Genomic DNA, 20,539 nt, shown 5'->3' with positions numbered 1-20,539 from the left:
AACACACAGTTTGTACTATGTGCCATGCACAGAAACAAACCCTTTTATTATACTATTTCTTCACATAGCTTAAAAATTTTTCACTACTAAAGATGTGTGTATATGATTGATTAGTTGCTTGACTGATTGATTGATTGATTGATTGATTGATTGATTGATTGATTGATTGATTGATTGATTGATTGATTGATTGATTGATTGATTGATTGATTGATTGACTGGTTTATTGATTATCAAAATTTGCAGCCGAATGGTTGAATTGCGTCTGATTTACAGGGATAAAAATACAGTGAGACAAAATAAATCACATATATATACAAAATACAAACAAAATACAATATGAATACGTTCACATGAAAACAATCTATATACATACAATACATGATTCTATATATGTTTGTGCCTTTCGGTGATTTGCATTCCGTGTGCAAGGCAAACGATTTATTGCGATACGTATTTCATCTGATATGACACCCTTTGTGTTCCCCATCGTTGTTTTGTTGAAACGGGTGTTTTCCTTCATAGACTTTGTGTTGGCAACAGCCGCCGTGCCCCTTCATCTCATGATGTATGCCGCCCCATGCCCAGCCAATGGGGGAGGGGCTCGACTGTGAACCAATAAAGATTGCCTGATCGGATCAGACACGAGCGCCTGTCAGAGGGGGCAATCGATTTCTTCGCTACCCATCGCAGCGAGCTTGTCACAGATAGGGCACGGCAACCACCCGTAACTCATGCACTAGTCACGCACCGCCACTCTCAGGATTAGAAAACCCTGCACTGCTTACGGCCTGACTGTACCCTGTGTGAGCTTAACCAATTTGTTCATTTTTTTTTTACCTAACTATCAAATCTGCTCAACACCAGGAATACTCTCACAGAGAAAAAAAAGTATTTTGCACTAATAGCTAGTGGAACGCTAAACAAGAAACATTGTGGCATGACCGCTTAGCTATAATACTAATTGTTTTCCTCACTCACCCCTGTTTCTTCTCATTAACCCTTTGAGAACAGACTGATTTTGCTGTAACACGCATTTCCCACAGACACCTGCCCGAATATTCTCGGAACTCTTCTTCACTGGGTTAAACATTCATAAAAGGATACATCTCTCATTGAGTAAAAATGGGTAAACTTGATATCCCTTTATCACGTAAGGGTATCACCTTTGGTTGCATTATATTGTGATGTACTTTTTTTTATTTTCATTGATGCATTTTGCATTTACATTCCCTTGGTTTATATGTTGTTATGTAAAACTGGATATCCTTGACTTGTTACTTTGTACATCTTGAATTAATTGTTACTTTGGTAATATGTTGCAGTGTCTCCATAGGGAAAAAAAGTATTTAAATCACTAATGGGGCTGAATAGATATATAAATAATGAATAATGAATAAATAACAATAAAAAGATAAACACATACATAAATACAAGAATGAATAAATAAGCAAATGAATAAATAAATAAATCAAATGATAAATAAATACTGCTTTGTACAGAGCAACACTTTCATATCTAAGGTAGATAGAAATGATGACTGGACAATATTCCTTATGCTGAAGTTATACTAAACAAGTCTATCACTTGCAAAGTTTAAAGAAACAAATATGTTGTATAAAATCTCTTTTTTAATCTTAGTGATCAGGCTGTTGAGTAACATGGTTTTTTTTTTTTTGAAAGAAAATAGGCCTGGATAACAATCTATTTCTCTTTCAAGACAGTCTGTGGCCAAATTACGTATACTCCCATTTCGTTATCTTATATGTGCAAAAGAAAAACCCACACCAACCATGTAATGAATGATTTTTGGTCTTTCAGCTCTACTTGCTATTTTTTCTTATTGCAGTAATTTACAGCGATATGGTAAAGTTTAAAGAGCTTTCCACTTGATCTTGTATTGCACAACTGACACACTGACAGACAACCACACATCCACATACCAGGTCCCTTTGCTCCTCCAGGCAACAGACGACCCAATCTGAATATGACAGCACGCTCATACTCCTGAACAACCTGTCAGCATGGCAAGAACAAAAGGAACAACAAAACGAATATTCATGATCAACGTCAGGAGAGTACAGATATTTGGTTTAAATTATCACATCGTTTCAGTATTCTAATGACATCTGTGTAAAGTACTAACTTGACGGGAGTAATCTCGGAAGTGCATTTCTGTTTGATAGAAATTTTTTTTAAAATGAAGCCTGGGAGCAAAGCTAGTTAAATGATGGAAAAACAAACATGCAAACAAACCAGTAAGTGAAAGACACAGGTCATAAAATTTGACATAGCTGCATGAATGTTCCAGTTTACTGATGGGACCGGAACAAAACATACAATGGCAAAAAGATAATGAGCTTTCACACCCTCAACAAATTGTATCAAAATACAAGGCAGGTTTCTTCCTTATGGTTTCTTTTGAAGTCTGTGATGATTCTTCACCTCTGTCTGTGAAAGTGACAGATTGTCCACATGCCTCTATGCTTGACCAAAGTTTCATTATTACATATGCCCTGCATGAAAATTTGATACACAAAGGGTTAAGGTTCTTTTAACACTTGGAAAAAAATCCTCAAGGCCAGCCTTGCATGAAAATACTTCATCATCTTTTCTGGCCTATTTTGAAATCGATCCTGCCAATTCTCCGGGGATGGGGGGGGGGGGGGGGGTGAGGGGAGGGGAGGGGAGGCTCAAGTAGATGACAGGAAAGATGAAGATTCTAACATAGTCATCCACTGAAAATGTGCTAGAACCTCCGGTTCCTCTAATCAAATGTGACCCACCACAACAAAAGGATCCAAAAGTTGCTGATTTCTGAGCCGAGAAAATTGAGTTTGAAGTCAGATCACTCAAAATTTCTGCTGTTGGCATAATGTTGTAGTCTAATTTTTTGTCTATCATCTGCGGAAATTTTGAAGCTAAATGATTGAGGGAAAGACGAGAAATTAGCATTTTTCTGGGCTATGATTTTCAGACTTTCAACGGAACAACAACGTGTCCGTAGATTCGGATTTAGCGCTGCAAATAGACTCCGCCCCTGGCAATGAGAGAGTGATCTTATTGGTCAGTGCATCGCATCTTGGTTACTGATTGGTCGTGCATAGAACGCAGGCGCTAAGCTTGAATGAACATCACGGAGGTTGCTAGGAGCAGACCTTCTATTGTCAAGAGATGAAAACTGTCTTACCTCCCCTTGATCACAATTGCATCGGAAAGAAAACTTTGAAGTAAGTTTTCTCAAAACGCTGTTTTCCTAGACCACTAAACATGGTCTCATAAAATGATTAATATCTCTGCATCCGAGTACTTTTGAGTTGTGTTATATATGAAATCAAAGCAGAAGAGTAAGGAAATAATGTCATGTCATTTACAGAAAATCCCCCTTGGCTTTTGGAAACTTTTGTTGTAGCGGGTCACAAATCTTCTCCTGCGCAATACACTCTCACTGCTGGCAATGTACACATACAATTGTAGATACATGTATGCGCCCTTAACCCTTTGAGGACATGCTGATTTTGCTACAACACGCATTTACCATAGACGCTTGCCCGAGTATACTCAGGACTTGTCCTCAACGTGATATTTCTTGGACCATTTCTGTATATCTCCTCACCTTCCTATTATACTCTGCTTGTTCACATGATTTCAACTTATTTGGGGGGAGATTTCAATGGAAAATATACATTTTTGATAGCATGGTGGGTTGTTGTAGGATATTATTCTGTAATCTTCAACAGGAAATTATGTAAGCAGACAAAGAAAAATTGGTTTAAACTACTTGCAAAATGAGACTTTAGATAATGCAAATATTATCACAATGGAAATCAACATAAAGATTTTTTCCTCTCAGAATCTAAAAACAAGCCAACTGCAGTCCCAGAATTCCATCTATTTGAAACTGAAATATCTTTCCTGTCCAGTAGAAATATTATTCCCCTGGACATAAAACTCCTCTTACATGCATAATTCATTTCATGTCCAATTCTGCAGGTCTAGATGTTCAACAGACTTTAAGCAGTATTCTTGCAACAGAGGTATGTAGGAATGAACTTTAACACTGAGTCATTTTTTTCCAACAGTTGATTTTGTTATGAAAATCTAAGTATGAGTATTCCCTAATAGAGCTTCATTAACATCACAGTTCTGCTACAAAGGAAAAAAAAAAACATCGGATGAGCTGCGGATGAGAATGATAAGGGGGCTAAGGTGCCTTGAACACTATAGCCTTTGAATAGTGGCAACTTGATGCCCTTATCATTTTCAACCAACAAAACAATGCACTGATGAGATTTTTTTGTGAAGCTTCAGGGCCACATTTCATAAAAGATGTTAGGATAGCAACTCTTGCTGGAATGGCAACTTCCAATAGCAACAGCCAATCAGGAAGCTGGATTCTTGCCGTTACCATGACAATTGCCATCCCAGCAAGAGTTGCTATCATATCAACTTTTTACGAAACGGGGCCCTGATTATTCCTCCCAATCTCCATCGAACAAAGGTTGATTGGGAGAGGAAATCAAGGGAGAAACCAAGCTACACATCCAAGGATGGGCATCCTTAGCCTCCACACCAGGCAATCATGGTCACACTCCAGTTAACAAGAGAAAATAAAGTCCCTCCTACCAGCCCACCCCTCCCTTGTCCTCCTCTGCCTCCCTCGTCCTCCTCTGCCTCCCAGCAACCCAATTTCCCCCTCTCTGTCGAACAACAATGACGACAGCCGCTCACACCCCCACGTCCATTGCTGGGTAGAGGAATCCAATTAGCATGCTCAAGTATGTGTCAAGCAGAAAATGGAATCCACCCCCCATCCCGAAAAAAAAGGACGAAAACAGAGAGAAGACGGAAAAGAAACCATCCCCGTGATACCACTGGCATCCATAGGTGCTTAAGTGTAGCTCTTGCACCTGTTTCCTGGGACTCTTGGTAGATCACAACGGGGTGCCGCGGCTACGCTAAGCCAAGGCGAACCAACAATAAGCCAAAGACCAGGAGATTTCTTTCAAAATGTCACGGTCCAATTATGGAAGGCCCCCACGTAGATAGCGGAAGATGCACACACACACAAAAAAAGGCACGAACACTCTCCTCCTATCTTTATATCTGATCCTGCTAGCACATCACATCATGTCTGCTTTTGATGTACGACCCACTGCATTCACTTCTTATTCCCTCTGGGTAAATTGTATGCCTGTGTGCAGTACTTTCTCGGCATACAAGTCTTTCAGTGGATTCATTTCTGTGATTGCAGTGCACCCTTCCCGTGCTAGAAGCGATGTGAACACTGAACAAGCATTGCTTTGAAGTATTTCCCTTTGCACTGCAATTCCACACTTGTCAGAGTTTTGCATATATCAGCAAGTTCTATTGAAATAGAACTGTTGCCAAACTTCATTCATATTTGATTTTCCAGTTTGACATACATGTGCCTTTGCAATTACAAATATTGAACAGGGTATAAGAAAAGGACAGAAATTGCAACTGTTGGCTGCCAAAACATTATCTTCATTGCCATATGGAGAGGGCATTTATCACATGCCATCAACCATGTGTGGAAAGAAAATAAAATAATGGTAAAAATTATGTATTTTCTCCACCCACACACATTAATTTTCTAGTAGTCTGTGCATTAAATGTCTAATTCTGCTGGTAGCCATCTAGATACAGGCCATTTTGTTCACGTAGATACATTTATCAGGTAGGCCCTACATCACTTCTCATAGGTTTCCTTTTCAGAATGTTTACAGTACTGTTTCACCTTAATGATTTGTTTTCAATTGTAGTTCTATGCTGCTCATGACTCCATTCATTTTGTTTTATCCTGTTGTCATTGAATTTCAGCATCTACACACATACAATGTACATGTGTGAACCAAATAGATTTTTGACTGCACATATGTGTGTGTGTGTGGGGGGGGGGGGGTATGGAGGAAAATATGGTAGGGGTGGGGGTTAACCCGCTGAAGACAAGTCCAGAGAATACTCGGGCAGGCGTCTATAGGAAATGCGTGTTATGGCAAAATCAGTCCATCCTCAATGGGTTAATATGAATCCAAGTCTGCCGCCTGAGGGATGATTCTACACCCGCCTCATGGGTACTCCAATACATCAATCTAATCACACCAGAGTACAACTTGCTGAAATTCCCATAATAGAATCTTCACACGTTGCTTTGCAAGAAGGGGAAAACATGCACTTTTTCACTGCCTGAACCACATATTGCACACTCTGCATGCGCAGACTTTTAAAAGGTGTGCCCCATAATCAATATTTGTATTTATCTTGCCAATGGCTGTCCTTTCTGACCATGATTATTAATCTTGTCAGATCAAATATGCATGTGGTATATGTACAAATATGTTTTCACAACCCTTTCTATTATTATCAAATGAGTGGTCATTTATACATCACTCATCGGCCTGCACATAAAATGTCCATCTTTACCATTAGTGTTTTAGACTAAATACTATTCTTAAATGTTATGAAACGATGTAGCAAAACCTAATAAACCAATTGGCTGAGAGCGTACACATGACAAGGCATTTGCTTTGCCTATAATGTAATTATGCTTATGACTGGTCATTGTTGTTGGCATCCATCTGTCTCGTGAGACAATGGTATATACCTTGCATATGACACTCAATTTATTTCTTGCTGGAGCATTTCCTACTATGGCTGAAAAGGCCAATTCTTGAATGGCAGTCTCTGCTACACTTGCTGCAAATAAAAGAGGTTGGATGTGGGGATGTTATGGGCATAGCTGCTGACCTCTGTTTGCGAGCTTTCCTGGATTCCAGTGTCTTTGCATTTCTCTGTGTTTCCCCATGTATGATACCATCACGTACGACAAGTCTCCAACTTGTACGATCTGCAGCAATGGTTTCCCAACTCTCCACTTTCAAACCATTTGCTTTCATGTCACGCTTGCAGACATCCTTGTACCTGAGGTTTGGCCGACCAATAGCTCTGGAACCAGTGGCAAGCTCTCCATATAAGATGTCCTTTGGGATACGACCATCATCCATTCTGTACACATGTCCTATCCATCGTAGACGCCTTTGACTCAGCAGGGAAAACATGCTTGACATCTTAGCATGTTTTAGGACATCAGTGTTTGGGACTTTATCCTTCCAAGTTATGCCCAGTATGCGTCGAAGGCAACGAAGGTGGAAGCTATTCAAACGTCTTTCCTGGGATGCATACAGAGGCCAGGTCTCACTGCTATACAGCAATGTGCTCAGGATGCAAGCCTGATAAACGCAGATTTTGGTGTTTACTGTAAGCTTCTTGTTCATCCATACTCGTTTGGTGAGCATAGCCATAACAGTAGAGGCCTTGCCAATACGTTTACCCAGCTCAGCGTCCAGAGACATGTTGCTAGTAATGGTTGAGCCCAAGTAAGTGAAGCTGTTGACAGCATCCAACTGGTAATTGTTAATAGTGATGGAGGGAGGGGTTTCAACTCCCTGGCACATGACTTTGGTCTTCTGTAGGCTGATTGAAAGTCCGAACTCCTTGCATGCTTGCGAGAATCTATCCATGATAGTTTGGAGGGCTTCTTCTGTATGAGCTGCGAATGCTGCATCGTCTGCAAACAGCATTTCCCTGATTAGTACATGACGCACTTTGGTCTTTGCCTTCAGACGGGCCAGATTGAACAGCTTGCCATCAGATCTTGTGTGTATGTAGATACCCTCGGTAGCATTCTCAAAGGCATAGGACAGCAGCATAGAGAAGAAAATACCAAACAAAGTCGGTGCCAGGACGCATCCTTGTTTCACCCCGTTACAGATTGGGAAAGGTGCGGAGATTGACCCATCATATCGCACTGTGCTGTACATGCCGTCATGGAATGAAGAGATGATGGCCAGCAATTTTGGAGGACAGCCGATCTTCTGGAGCAATCTGAAGAGCCCCTTTCTGCTAACTAAGTCAAAAGCCTTTGTTAAGTCTATGAAGGCTACATAAAGTGGTTTCTTCTGTTCCCTGCATTTTTCTTGCAGTTGCCGGAGAGAGAAGATCATGTCAATGGTAGATCTGCCTTCCCTAAAACCACACTGGGATTCAGGGTAGATGCGGTTGGCCAAGAACTGCAGGCGGTACAGAACAATACGAGCAAAAACTTTCCCAACTATATTCAGCAAAGAGATTCCACGGTAATTGTTACAGTCACTGCGATCTCCCTTGTTCTTGTACAGAGTACTAATGCTGGTATCGCGAAAGTCCTGAGGGACTGTACCTTCCTCCCAGCACTGACAAAAAAACTCATGGAGGTGTTTAAGGAGAACAGGTTTCCCACACTTGATGACCTCAGAGGTTATGCCGTCCTCTCCTGGTGCTTTTCCACTTGCGAGTGAATCAATGGCATCGCCAAGCTCCTCTACAGCTGGTTTGGCATCAAGTTCATGCATAATAGGCAAGCAGTCAACAGCATCTAGGGCAAGTTCAGAGACAACATTTTCCCTTGAATACAACTCAAAATAGTGTTCAATCCATCTCTCCATTTGCTTCACCTTGTCAGTGATGATTTCACCTGTCTTTGTTTTAAGAGGGGCAATCTTCTTAATCTGTGGGCCTATGGCTTTCTTGATTCCCTCATACATTCGTCTTACATTCCCAGTGTCAGAGGAAAGTTGGATATTGTGACATAACTTCATCCAGTAGTTATTTGCACAACTTCTGGCTAATCTTTGCGCAGCACTCTTGGCAGCTTTCAGGACAGATAGTGTTTCCCTGTCTGGATTGAGTTTGTAGTTTAGATAGGCTTCACGTTTCTTATCCAGAACTGCTTTCATTGTACTTGCATTTTCCTCAAACCAATCAGGATTCCTCCTTAGTTTCTTCCCAAAAGTAGAGAGAGCCGCTGTATAGATAGTGTTACGAAGGTTGTTCCACTTTGAGTTGCAGTCTTCATCCTTATCTTTTCCTTTTTCCATGCAGTCTGAAAGGTCTTCCTTGAGTGTATTAAGGAACTGATGAGCCAACATTGGGATTCCAGTGTTGCAGGTGTTGATGCGAGGCAGACATTTCTGCTTATTTCGATGCAGCTTCTTTGGTTGTAGTCGAACTCGGCTACATACAAGAGAATGGTCGGTATCACAGTCTGCACTATGGTAACTGCGGGAGATGAGGACGCTGCCCAAATTAACACGCCTGGTGATTATGAGATCCAACTGGTGCCAGTGGCCTGATCGTGGATGTTTCCATGAGACTCTGTGGCAAGATTTGGTCATAAAGTAGGAATTGGTGATACAGAGAGCTCGATATGAGCACAATTCAAGTAGTCTCTGACCATTCTCATTTAGTTTTCCAATGCCATGTTGACCAAGGCAGTCGGGCCATGATTCGTAGTCAGCTCCAACTCTTGCATTGAAGTCACCAAGTAGGAACAGGTGTTCAGACGTAGGAATTCTGCTAATGACAGCATCTAGATCATCGTAGAAGTGATCCTTAACATCTGTTGATGAACAAAGTGTAGGGGCATAGATACTCACGATGTTGACCATACCTGCAGACGTTGAAAGACGCAAGGTCAGTATACGCTCAGATCCACCTGATGGGGGTTCAATTGACGAAAGAAGGGTATTTTTCACAGCAAAACCTACGCCATGCAGACATGGTTCGTCGGGAGCCTTTCCTTGCCAAAAGAAGGTATAGTTCTGTTCTTGCAAAGAACCACTGGATGAGATCCTGGTTTCTTGCAGTGCTGCTATATCAACATTAAGTCTGGAAAGCTCGAGGTCAATCACAGCAGTTTTCCTTGCATCAGAAATCTGCTGTAAGTCATCAGAAAGGCCAGTGCACATAGTTCGTACGTTCCATGTTGCCAAACGTAGGGTAGGTAGTTTCTTTGTCTTCTTCATTGATTTGCCTGGTGCAGTGTTACAGTCCACTTTTCAAGTTTTGCTCTAGCTCCAAGCACCCATTGAAGCAGGTGGACTGTGGCGGGTCAGCACCTTATTGGCTGGGGGCTGCCCAGCTTGAGGCGGGCGGTAGCTGTCCAATGAGACGCGATGGCCTCTCCCACCGTCGAAGACAACCCGTAGCGCCCTACTTTACGCCAATCAAGTTGGACTTATAACTCGTAACTGCTGTCTTCCGTGTTGTGCTTACGCTGCATAGCGAAACTGGAGTGACCTCTCCAGGGTATAAGCCTGGGCATACATATGGATACCCTGAGTTGCCCATGCATCAGAGGACCCCTCTCGGCCTCGCTGATTGAGTCCAAAGGAATGCGCTGCAATACGTTTGGCACCAGTTTGGCTGCAGGAGCTGCCGAAGTGTTGACAGAGTTTATCCACAGACCGCCTATCGGGGCTCCACTCCGTGTTGCTGGATGGCCGGTGGCTCATGTTTGAGCTCATACGCCCTTAAGATGGATCTTCTTTTTCATTCCATCAGGGTGTCCAGCCACCCTCCTCACCGTAACTTCCCTACTGGGAAGCCAGTGGGGTTTACGGTTTAGTCGCCGAGAGCTCGACCCTGAGACAGGTAGTACTGGGCTACAGGTTACCAGTAGCAGGTCCCCCCAGGCCGTAAGGCCAGGGAAGAACCCGACCTGACCTGGTCGGGTCATTAGTATACAAATAATGACTGCTTTGAGGTAGGCCCTCAGTGATGTGAAAACCATAACTATGCCCTCAGCTTTGCTTCGAGCATAGTTATGGTTTTCACATCACCTTGGGCCCATAATTTTAACTGTGCCCCGAATATCAAGCTGTCATTATTTGTTTTATATACCAAAAATATAGATTCCGAAATACAGATACTGAAAATACAGATTCTACTCTCTTTTACAGCACTCATAATCAATGCTGATCGACAGCGCGGCGGTTATTATCATAGGTGCGTACATATGAGTGATCTATGTGTTCGGGGTTGCGACTGTCTCCAAACCTATTTACAGGGCACAGGTGATTCTATGCCCGGGCACAGTAAATCATGACGTCATTTTGATCAAAAATGGGGCACAGCTATTTTCATGACTCCACTTTTAACCAATCAGATGAGAGCAATTTATATATCGTCGCTGGGGTGACAAGACCTTGTATCTGCAATTTTGGTGAAAATGACTTTTTTGGATTAATGGTCAAATAATGGGTTAAGTGATGTCCTGTCCAAATCCCAACTGTCTTACTCCAAAAATGAAGCCACTACGGCATGTCAAAGGAATGGCTGTCCCATTCACCACTGTGCTTTGGCCACCATGTTTTTTGGCTCTCCTGAACATTTGACATTTTGTAGATACGAGGTCTTGTCGCCCAAGCGACGATATGAGGTATATAATAGAGTATAAGGATTGGTCATTAGTACCGTATAATGACAGGTCATTAGAACTTTTACTTCACAATGGTGATTGGGCAAGATTTAATTGTGTTATCTACTCACAATGATTTATCACATGAGCAGGATCTGCTTCATCATTTTCTAAAGCAAATTATGCACATAATTTTGTTTATTAGTATAATTTCCCCCACTTGGTACCTCGGAAAGAGTCCTCTTCAGAAGTGTCAGACTATTTTAAAGGTACCTTGTGTGAGTAATTCTTGTTCTTGCAGAGTTGACACATTGGAAGGAATGTGCACCACAGTATTCTGTACATGTGGGTTTTACTTCTTATACACAGTGTAAAATCTGACTTTTTATTTTCAACGCATTTGATGTCTTCATTCGACTTCAACCTTGACTGTCGGGTATACACAAAGATGGATTTGTGGAAGTCAAAATGGGGGCAAAATAATCACATTTTGTATTAAAAAATGTATTGAATTAAAGTAAATAGATCCAAGAAGGGTGACAGACCACTCAGTAAATAATGAAGATATATTCCTTCCCCTGAGAGGACACACTGAACTCTTGTTTCATTCATATCAATTTTGCAGCAAAACTGCCTGGAGTGTGAAGATTTATCATCGTACAACTTTCTTTTCAACGAAAAAGTCACAATGCATTGTTGATTAGTAATGTATTTTAAAATCTAAATGCTCTTTGCACACCTATTTAAATCCTGCAACTCACAATAATCAAATGACAGCAACACAAAGATAAGAAACAAACAATCCATGATAGAGGAGAAACTGATACACAAAAGGGAAGTAAAGGGAAGAAATAAGATTAATTGACCACAGGAAAAAATACAATGGCATACAAAAAGTAAGAGCGTGGGCGAGGGAGGGTAAACAGTAACAAGGAATAAGGTACACCACTAGAATCAGAAACATTGGTGGCATGAAATTTTCATGTATTGGGGCTAAACGGCCTTTTGTTTGTGTGTCATGGAACTTTTGCGAATCGCCACTCATGTTCAATGCATTGTGTAGACAAACAATAATGAATGCATTTTACTCTCAATCGTGGCTACTCTAAAAATTTGCAAAAATTCTATGCAAGCAAAAAATTCCTGTTCTACAGTATATTTGACTTACTTTAATGCAGACAAAGAGGGAGAAAGGCAGAGTGAAGATGAGGAGTATCCATGACAACCCAGTAAGGATCATCCCACAACATCCTATTCCTCCATCAGGCTCACCAGCTGCAAGAAAACAGATAAAAGAGATTTTAATGTGAAATCATTGACAACTTTCTCTTTTTCTTTTCTTTGACACATTGAAGACTATAGTCTCGAGTATACTTGGGCAGGTGTTTATGGGAAATGTGTGTTATAGCAAAATCAGTCTGTCCTCAATGGATTTACAACAAATATTTTCTCGTTTTGTTGCATCTCATCATTCATTTTTTTCTGATTACTTTTTAAAAACCCTTCTTTTTCCACAAATGATGATGATGGTAATTTGATATCAAGATGAACATACATAATTTTCATTCAGGGTTTTACATCATTACATTGTTTGTACTTGAACCTTGGAATAAATGAAATAACACCCAGACTTTGAATCCAATGCACTGATATACACATTTACTATGTACAAAAAAGATTGAATTATTTTTCTTTTTCTCATTTTTTTTCCTTTAAAATAAACCCTGAATTCTTCTGAGACTCACAACTTGTTCTTGTGTTTTCTTCACAGACAATTAATGATACTACATTCCTGCCTATACTATCTTGAGTAGAGTCACAAAGACAGAAGTCAAATTACTAACATTTTTTTTTCTGTCTGATTTAAAACCTGTGCCAGGTCTTTCATGTAAAAGACAAATGAAGCCATATGGTGACATTAAAGTTAATATCTCTTTCTTTCACTCTCCATAAATAAAGAAAACAAGAAAAAAAGGAAAAAAAGGGGGAAGCAGACTGAATGATCCAAATCATCCACCGGATGGCAAATACTCCGTCAAGGGAAGATATGACACTCTCGTTCAAAGCCAGCCTTAATTTGCTGAGAAAATATCCAGACTCGCTCACACGGACAAATTTGCAGTGATGAGGTAATGGCAGTCTGCCTTTCAGCAGTGGGGGAGATGAGTGTTGTTGATGGTGATGATGATGACGATCTGCAGAATGATGCATGGTGTCAGAAATTAGAATCGTCTGACTCTATCCCGGTGCTCGGTCCCCGAACGAAATGATATCATCGCCTCGCATATAGAGGAGCAAATGCTGGCTGTGATTATGGAGTGTTAAGTATCACAGGGGTTTGATTATGTCTTTCTAGGCAGCAAGTTAGCCAATCAGCAACTTGTCATGGATGATTTCTGTCATCACATCAACTCACCTCCCTCTCAGCTATCAATGCTGACACCATTTGGTGCACACATTAGAACTGCTGAGGGTGTGATTGCCATTAGGCAATCTTTACATTTTAGTCATCACCATCACTAACGATTTTGTGACAGTAACTGTTGTTGATTGTGTAACCTCAATCAACATTTTCAGTATCATTGTCATTATCTCACCTGCTGTTATCAGAATTACAAGTATAATCATCATTGTGATTTCTACAATTCATAAAAGTAGTAGTAGTACTAGCAGTAGTAGCAATACTTAACTACTAGTTGTAGAAGTACAATTTGCTGTTGCAGTAGAAATAATGTTAGGCTTGGTACTAGAAGTGGTAATGTAGTAGTAGTAGTAGTAGTAGTAGCAGCAGCAGCAGTAGTAGTAGTAGTAGAACCATAGTAGTAATAGTAGTTTGTATTTGGTAACATCATTATCATTATAATCATCATCATTTTCAGTGTTCTTGCTGTTACGATTGTTATTTTAATGAATGCACCACAGATCCTGTACAGTAACTGCGGACCCACCATTTTCCCACGGGCGAAGGATTGAAATCTTTATTTCTTTATGACGTACTTTCTTTAATCACTATTTTCAATGCATACTTGTTTCATTTGCAGTCACACATTACCCTATTCTATTTTTATCTTGTGTGTGTGCATTTTTTGGGGGTTATTATTCCTAGTTTTTTTCAAGCAAGGTTATAGTTTGCCCCTTGAATTCCATAATTTTCATACTACCACTCGAAGAGATATCATCTTGTGCCACTATCCATAGTGCTCACTATAACACTTGCAGGCATTACTCTCCATAAATTTCTTCACATTGAGAGCTCTGTGGTATAGTGGATAAAGCACTAGATTTGTAAACAAAATGTCTGAGGATCAAATCCTGCCTGGCCTACTGTTCACCCTTAGACAAGATGTTTAGCACTCAATATTCCTCTTGACCCAGATGTAAAATGGGTATCTTGGTAATTCTGGAGTAATAATAATGGGCCTTCTGGCAGAGCAGTATACAGCAATAAAGGGCTGCCTTATCATGTAAGATCATACATTTATGATTATCATATCATTATTATCATTACAAAATATTCTTATGTATATGATATAAATATATGGAAGTTGTAGTGTTCTATGTGTATGGCAACATCCTATGATGAGAATCTATTGTTGAGTGTTGACCCTGAATGGGCCTCCGGCTGAGCACGCCACAAGGAATAATGCACACTACACTTTATAATCTGAACAACCATGCCTTAAAGAAGTGACCTGTACATTTCTCTGGCACACTGGCTCAGAGCACTATACATGCAACATTCCATGACCTTCTCACTCTCAGCAAGGTCTCCTGTTCCACTAAAAGATAAAGGATTGGTTACCATAGAAACCAGAAAGCAAGTATTTTGGGCAAATGCACCTGCGGAAAAAAAAAGCAATCTGAATTGATTTGGGCTTATTTTAATTTGTGATGCTGTAGGAAAGGTTAATTCATAAACTGTGCACGATATGTTCATATTACATCCTTCTCTAGACATTGTCTTTATAGGGTGTGTACAGTTCTGGTCGAGGTGAGGATTTAGCTTTGAACGTTATGCGAGATATTCAGAAACCGCTCTATTAGATGTCAAAGAGCATGCAATTCTAAAGGGTATCAAAAGTTTATTTGATGAAAATCGGTTTTGAAATGGCTGAGATATCCAAAAACAAGGTGAAACAAAGAGATCCTAATAAAGTTGTGGCCTGTTGCCTTTTATTATTATCCCTTTTTTGGATATCTCAGCCATTTCAAAACCAATTTTCATCAAATAAACATTGAATCCTTCTTATAATTACATGCTCTTTCATATTTCATAAGACGTTTCTCACTATCTCACTTAGAAATGTTCAAAACATGTATCCCTTACCTCAACCAGTACTGTAGTCCCTTTAATATTTGCATCACAATGTAATTTTAATTCAAACTTTCTTTCATCTAAAATTTTGCTTTGCAATCCTTCAGAAGATGCTAAAAAGGTGCATGAAAATCTCTACAAGTATGAAACTCTGGTTGGCATGCTGAAATTGATGCAATGTGCACGAATATTGCCAGTTTCACCAATTGACTGATTTCACTTCCATTTTTCAAGGCAATCATAGTAGAGCAAGGAGAAATGAATGCCAAGATGAGGGTAGTATTCAAATCTTCATAATGATAGTGCATTGTGATTCATCTGGGATTACAAGAGAATGGCTTATCTTAAAACATTCTTATTTTAGATGGTTGAAATCCATACATTCTGAGATTTATACTAGAAAATGTAATGCAATAATCATAATATCATCTGTGATATCTCTGTTGTAACAAAATACTATGGTTCTATATGAATACTATGAACTAGTTTTTTTTTTTCAAATAAACTTTGAATTCCTCTTACAATTATAATTATGCTCTTTCACATTTCATAAGAGAAAAAAAAATGATCTTCAAAAAAATGTTAGAAAGTTGAAGTCTCGTTCCATCCCAAACTACACCATTCCATCCAAAACTATACCATTCCTTTAATGTCTCAGGAGAGAGAGGTTTGAAAGGATCGAAGGAACAAGAGGGTATAGATCAGGTCAAGAGGGTCAGAAGAGCACTACCAATGGGGGGGGGGGGGGGGGAGGAGGGGAAAGGGGGAAGAGGGGGGTGGAGAAGACAGATAGAACTAAAGAAGCAATATAGTCTATTTTGGAGACACAGAAGTCAAATGCATGGTTCATATATGAAAGATTACATCTCACACTGTCCTGGCACTAACAATTTTAACCTAATTTTATACTAATTACTGTACATACTTATGGCCATGCATTTGAAAATGAGAAGTCTGTTCATCTCAGCAATTACACCACGATTCTATTTCCAATTGTATACATTCAATAGGAATAATGGCAAAAGAGGTCGAATATCTAGCTGACCCAAATAATCATCACGTCGAGAGGTAAATACATGCAGGCATAAAAGATCTAGTTGGATTATATGACTCCATTTTACCTTAATTTATCTGTTTTCAATACTTTGTTTACCCTTCTTCCAAAACAAAACATTTTCAGCTGATCTCAACATATGTTGACATTGCAATAATGCATTGTTTTGATCACTGTATGCCCCCACGAGGACGCTTTAAATACAAGAATGCTACATGCCATCCCCTGCACCTGAATTCACACTGTATGATGCTGAGAAGCAAACGCGATCACAATAGTACAAAATGCACACAGCATGCAGACATATACAATTGTCTGAACTACAAAAGCAACACAGGGCATGGACAAGTATTACCACTACCTCCAATGATGGAAGTAAACGCAGGTTCTTTCCAAACATTCGAGCTCTCGGCTTTATTGGAATCCATCTCGCACGGGATGTTGTATCCTATGTCTACACTCCCTGGCTGGCTAGCTGGCTGGTGCAGGCATATACACAAAAATATTATGCAGTCTTTTCCCCTCGGCTTGTGAGAGTTCAACTGAGTGGGAGAAAATACAGCGCGACGTGCTCATCATGGGGGGGGGGGGGGGGGGGGGACAGATCGACATCCAGTGGCTGATGCAGTGGATGTCGATAGTGTGTGTGTGTGTGTGTGTGTGTGTGTGTGTGTGTGTGTGTGTGTGTGTGTGTGTGTGCCATGCAATATACTGCTGCACCATGCTGTCCCCGGGCCGTGTACATATGTGTGGCGTGAGTGTCCGTGTATGGGTGTTTGTGTTTGGCGTGTTGGGTTGTTGTGAGACTCTATCTCTAAGCATCATGCACCCAGCAGGCATTTCGAGAGTACCTGGGTTCATGCATGATGTAGTATAACTTCAGAAGGAGAAGAATGATGAAAGGATGTTATAGATACAGTGTCAAAGATATAGAAAAGAAAAAAAATGCAATAGCACCAATTTATACACACGTGCTGAGCACATATGAGATATACAGTTATTATGAAATAGACATACAATATACATTGTTTTAAGGTATAAATGCATGTGTATGAATATATTTCAATATATAACTTAGAAAGGATTTGATACATAGTCTAAATACAATTGCACATACGTTATGAAAGAAACTGGCTCGGCACAAACTAGATAGCAATGCATGTTGAAGTATATGATGAATAAAATATTGAAAGCCATCATATGAATTCAACATCTCAATTCTTATATTCAACTTGAAAACATTGTTTACTTTTCTAACTCTCTCCCTTCAGGAAGTACAAAGTCCTTCATCAGAGTGAGCAATTTGGATATTTGATATTTCATTCATATTATATTCACAATGTTCAGCTCCCACTGCTCAACTGGTTTGAGAACTTCTTGTAGTCTATATCCTCAACAATGTTTCCATTCTTTCAACATTTTGTATGATCCAGAGGATTGTCATGAAAAAAGAAACTTGAGCATGAATACATGTCATATTCTACTCTCTCTCTCTCTCCTCATAACATAAGCATAATTATATCTGAAGAGCTTTATCGCAAAACAAGCTAACTCCATTCTTGTTAGGTTGAGATATTTGCTATTAAAGCTGCTAAAAACAAAGAAAATAATAAGAAAATACCAAATATTTGTAATCATAGTTTCTTAATATTCCTTGTTATGTCACAAGTGAGGTATTACTGGAAAGGTTTAATTTTGCTCTATCTGATTATGGACTTACTCTGAAATTTTTAAAGTGGCACTTAGTTCACTTTGCAATAAAACTCTTCATTTTTATCTATCTATACATATGCATCTATGTATATACATATATGTGTCTGTCTACCTGTTTGTCTGACTGTGTCTTGTCATTTCATAAACCTGATATTTTCAATGAATATCAATTTCTGGGTTTGCACCTTTCTTTCTTTTATATGCAGCTTACTTGACAAATCTATTCAGTCTGGATCATTATGTCAATGTCTCATTCAGAAGAAAAGGATTTTATCTTTCTAACATCATTTCCATCGCCCAAGCTGCTGATAGTGTGGTTTACTGTATACGCCATATGTTCAGCGAGTCAACATTTTTCGCGAATAGGAACTTTCCCATGATTTTGCGAGCGGTTAATTTCGCGATCATGGAGTCCTGTACCAGGAATGGAGAAATGTATACGTGTATGCCACATTTATAGCTTGATCAGAGTCAATAATTTCATGTGTCTTTACTTTCGCGAATAGCACTTGACTTGCGAAATTCGCGAAAATAAAAACCTCATGAAATATTTTGCGTATACAGTATCATTGCTGTTTTTGTTTTGTTTTTTTCACATGTGTACAAAGTGCATGTGTGTGTGTGTGTGTGCCTGATATTGCCATCTACCATTTGACTTCGGATTTTCCAATTTTCTAGCTAATAACCTTTCACAACAGTTTGCCCCATTTTTAATCTGAAAGACAAAAACCTTTTAACATTATCTGTGTGAGATGCCTCATATTGCCATCATTTAGAGATTGTGTGACCTTAAATCTTCATTTTTTAAAGACAATAAGCTTTCATAGATTTGACCCATTTTAACTTAAAAAAAAAGAAACTCTCACAATACTGGTCAGAAAGTTAGACACAGTCAACAATGAAGGAGATCAGGCGTTATGACAAAATGGGTCCATTGCAAATAGCACAGCTGTATACTTAAATATTAGCACAATTTTGTCCTATAATATTCTAATACAGGGCTCCACACTAACTTTTATTTTTGGTGGCCAAAAGGGAAACATCCGACCTTTTTTGGTGGCCCGATCAGGTCAGCACATTCTTCATTTCTGAAATTTTGGTGGCCCAATGTGCATTTTTTTGGTGGCCCTGGGCCACCGGGCCACCGTTAGTGTTGAGCCCTGTCTAATATATCAAAATATATTTCAACGTAGAACTCAATTTTTGACAAGGGCTAGTAGGCTAACAGACAAGGACATTTTGATCCATTTCACCTTAGTTACCTAATATGGCATTTTGTTTTTCTTTCTGGCTACCTTGAAGAGCAGTGTAACATGGTGATTAATATCACAAAAAAAGCTAAAAAATTATGAGACATTATACATATATATAGAGAGAAGCATTGTCTGGAAAATTACACATGTAGAAATTATCTAAAAGAATATATCAATGTATATTTCACATGCTCATTGACACAGTTGGGACATTTTGAGTATTATTCTAACTGGTGAACATACCAGCCTAATGTTTATACCATAGTGTGCTAAGTTTAGCTGTCTCTTCAACCTGCTCTTCCCATCAGTCAAATCAAATACCATACATTCTTCATACTTGTCGCATTGGCTGTCTGCTTATCTATCAATTCAGCAAAGATCGCCAAGAAACATGAGCGTGTGGACAGGTGACAGAATTTTGAGGCAGTCGTTCGTCGTGCAAATATTTTAACACATGGCCTGTCTGTGTGGGTGTCTACCCTCCACTGCGCTGTGTTTCTATTACTTAATGTGAGAAAAAGGCAGGGTTTTTTTTTTTCTGATTCGCTTCACAGCATGTGCAGTTCTGTACAAATGGTTGCACATGAAGAGTTTCATTGCAAAATGAATTAATTGCATTCATGTCCATTCCATTCATGTCCATATGAGATATCTGTGATTGAACCTGCTAAAACACACACACACACACACACACACACACACACACACACAAATAATAACAAGAAAGCATGGAATTTTTAATCATTAATTAAAGAGTATTCTTTGTCATGCAACATAGGTTTATTTTGCTTTATCTAATGGGAGACTGTCTTTAAAATGTTTTTTATAGAAATGGCAATTAACCCATTTTGTGACCAAACTCTTCACATGGAAACCATGGCAACCGACAGCATGGGCATTGGAAAAGAGTTTTATCTATAACACAACATTTCCAGCAATCATTA

The 20,539-nt window shown here is 39.5% G+C and overlaps 1 protein-coding gene across 5 annotated transcripts in view; it reads right to left on the bottom strand.

The window, feature by feature from the left end:
* The window catches only part of LOC139708454 (band 7 protein AGAP004871-like), a 168,427-nt gene that overhangs the window by 45,996 nt on the left and 101,892 nt on the right, over positions 1 to 20,539 (bottom strand). For 4 of the 5 annotated variants that reach the window (XR_011709356.1, XM_071620406.1, XM_071620408.1 and 1 more), the window contains exons 2-3: positions 12,429 to 12,535; positions 1,944 to 2,016 (exon numbers count right to left, since the gene is read on the bottom strand). Coding sequence is in view for 4 of the 5 variants with exons in the window: in XM_071620406.1 (XP_071476507.1) it covers positions 1,944 to 2,016; positions 12,429 to 12,535 (180 nt within the window). In the remaining variant the exon portion in view is untranslated. Of the gene's footprint in view, positions 1 to 1,943; positions 2,017 to 12,428; positions 12,536 to 16,990; positions 17,127 to 20,539 lie in introns of those variants that run through there. The other variant, XM_071620407.1, reaches the window with a different exon arrangement.

The sequence above is a fragment of the Diadema antillarum genome, unplaced genomic scaffold (assembly GCF_040938485.1).
Source record: "Diadema antillarum isolate AM-2024a unplaced genomic scaffold, OU_Dant_1.0 seq00001337_RagTag, whole genome shotgun sequence".
NCBI classification, from domain to species: Eukaryota; Metazoa; Echinodermata; class Echinoidea; order Diadematoida; family Diadematidae; genus Diadema; species Diadema antillarum.
Note: the sequence above shows the minus strand (reverse complement) of the source record. Positions and strands in the feature narration are given on the sequence as shown.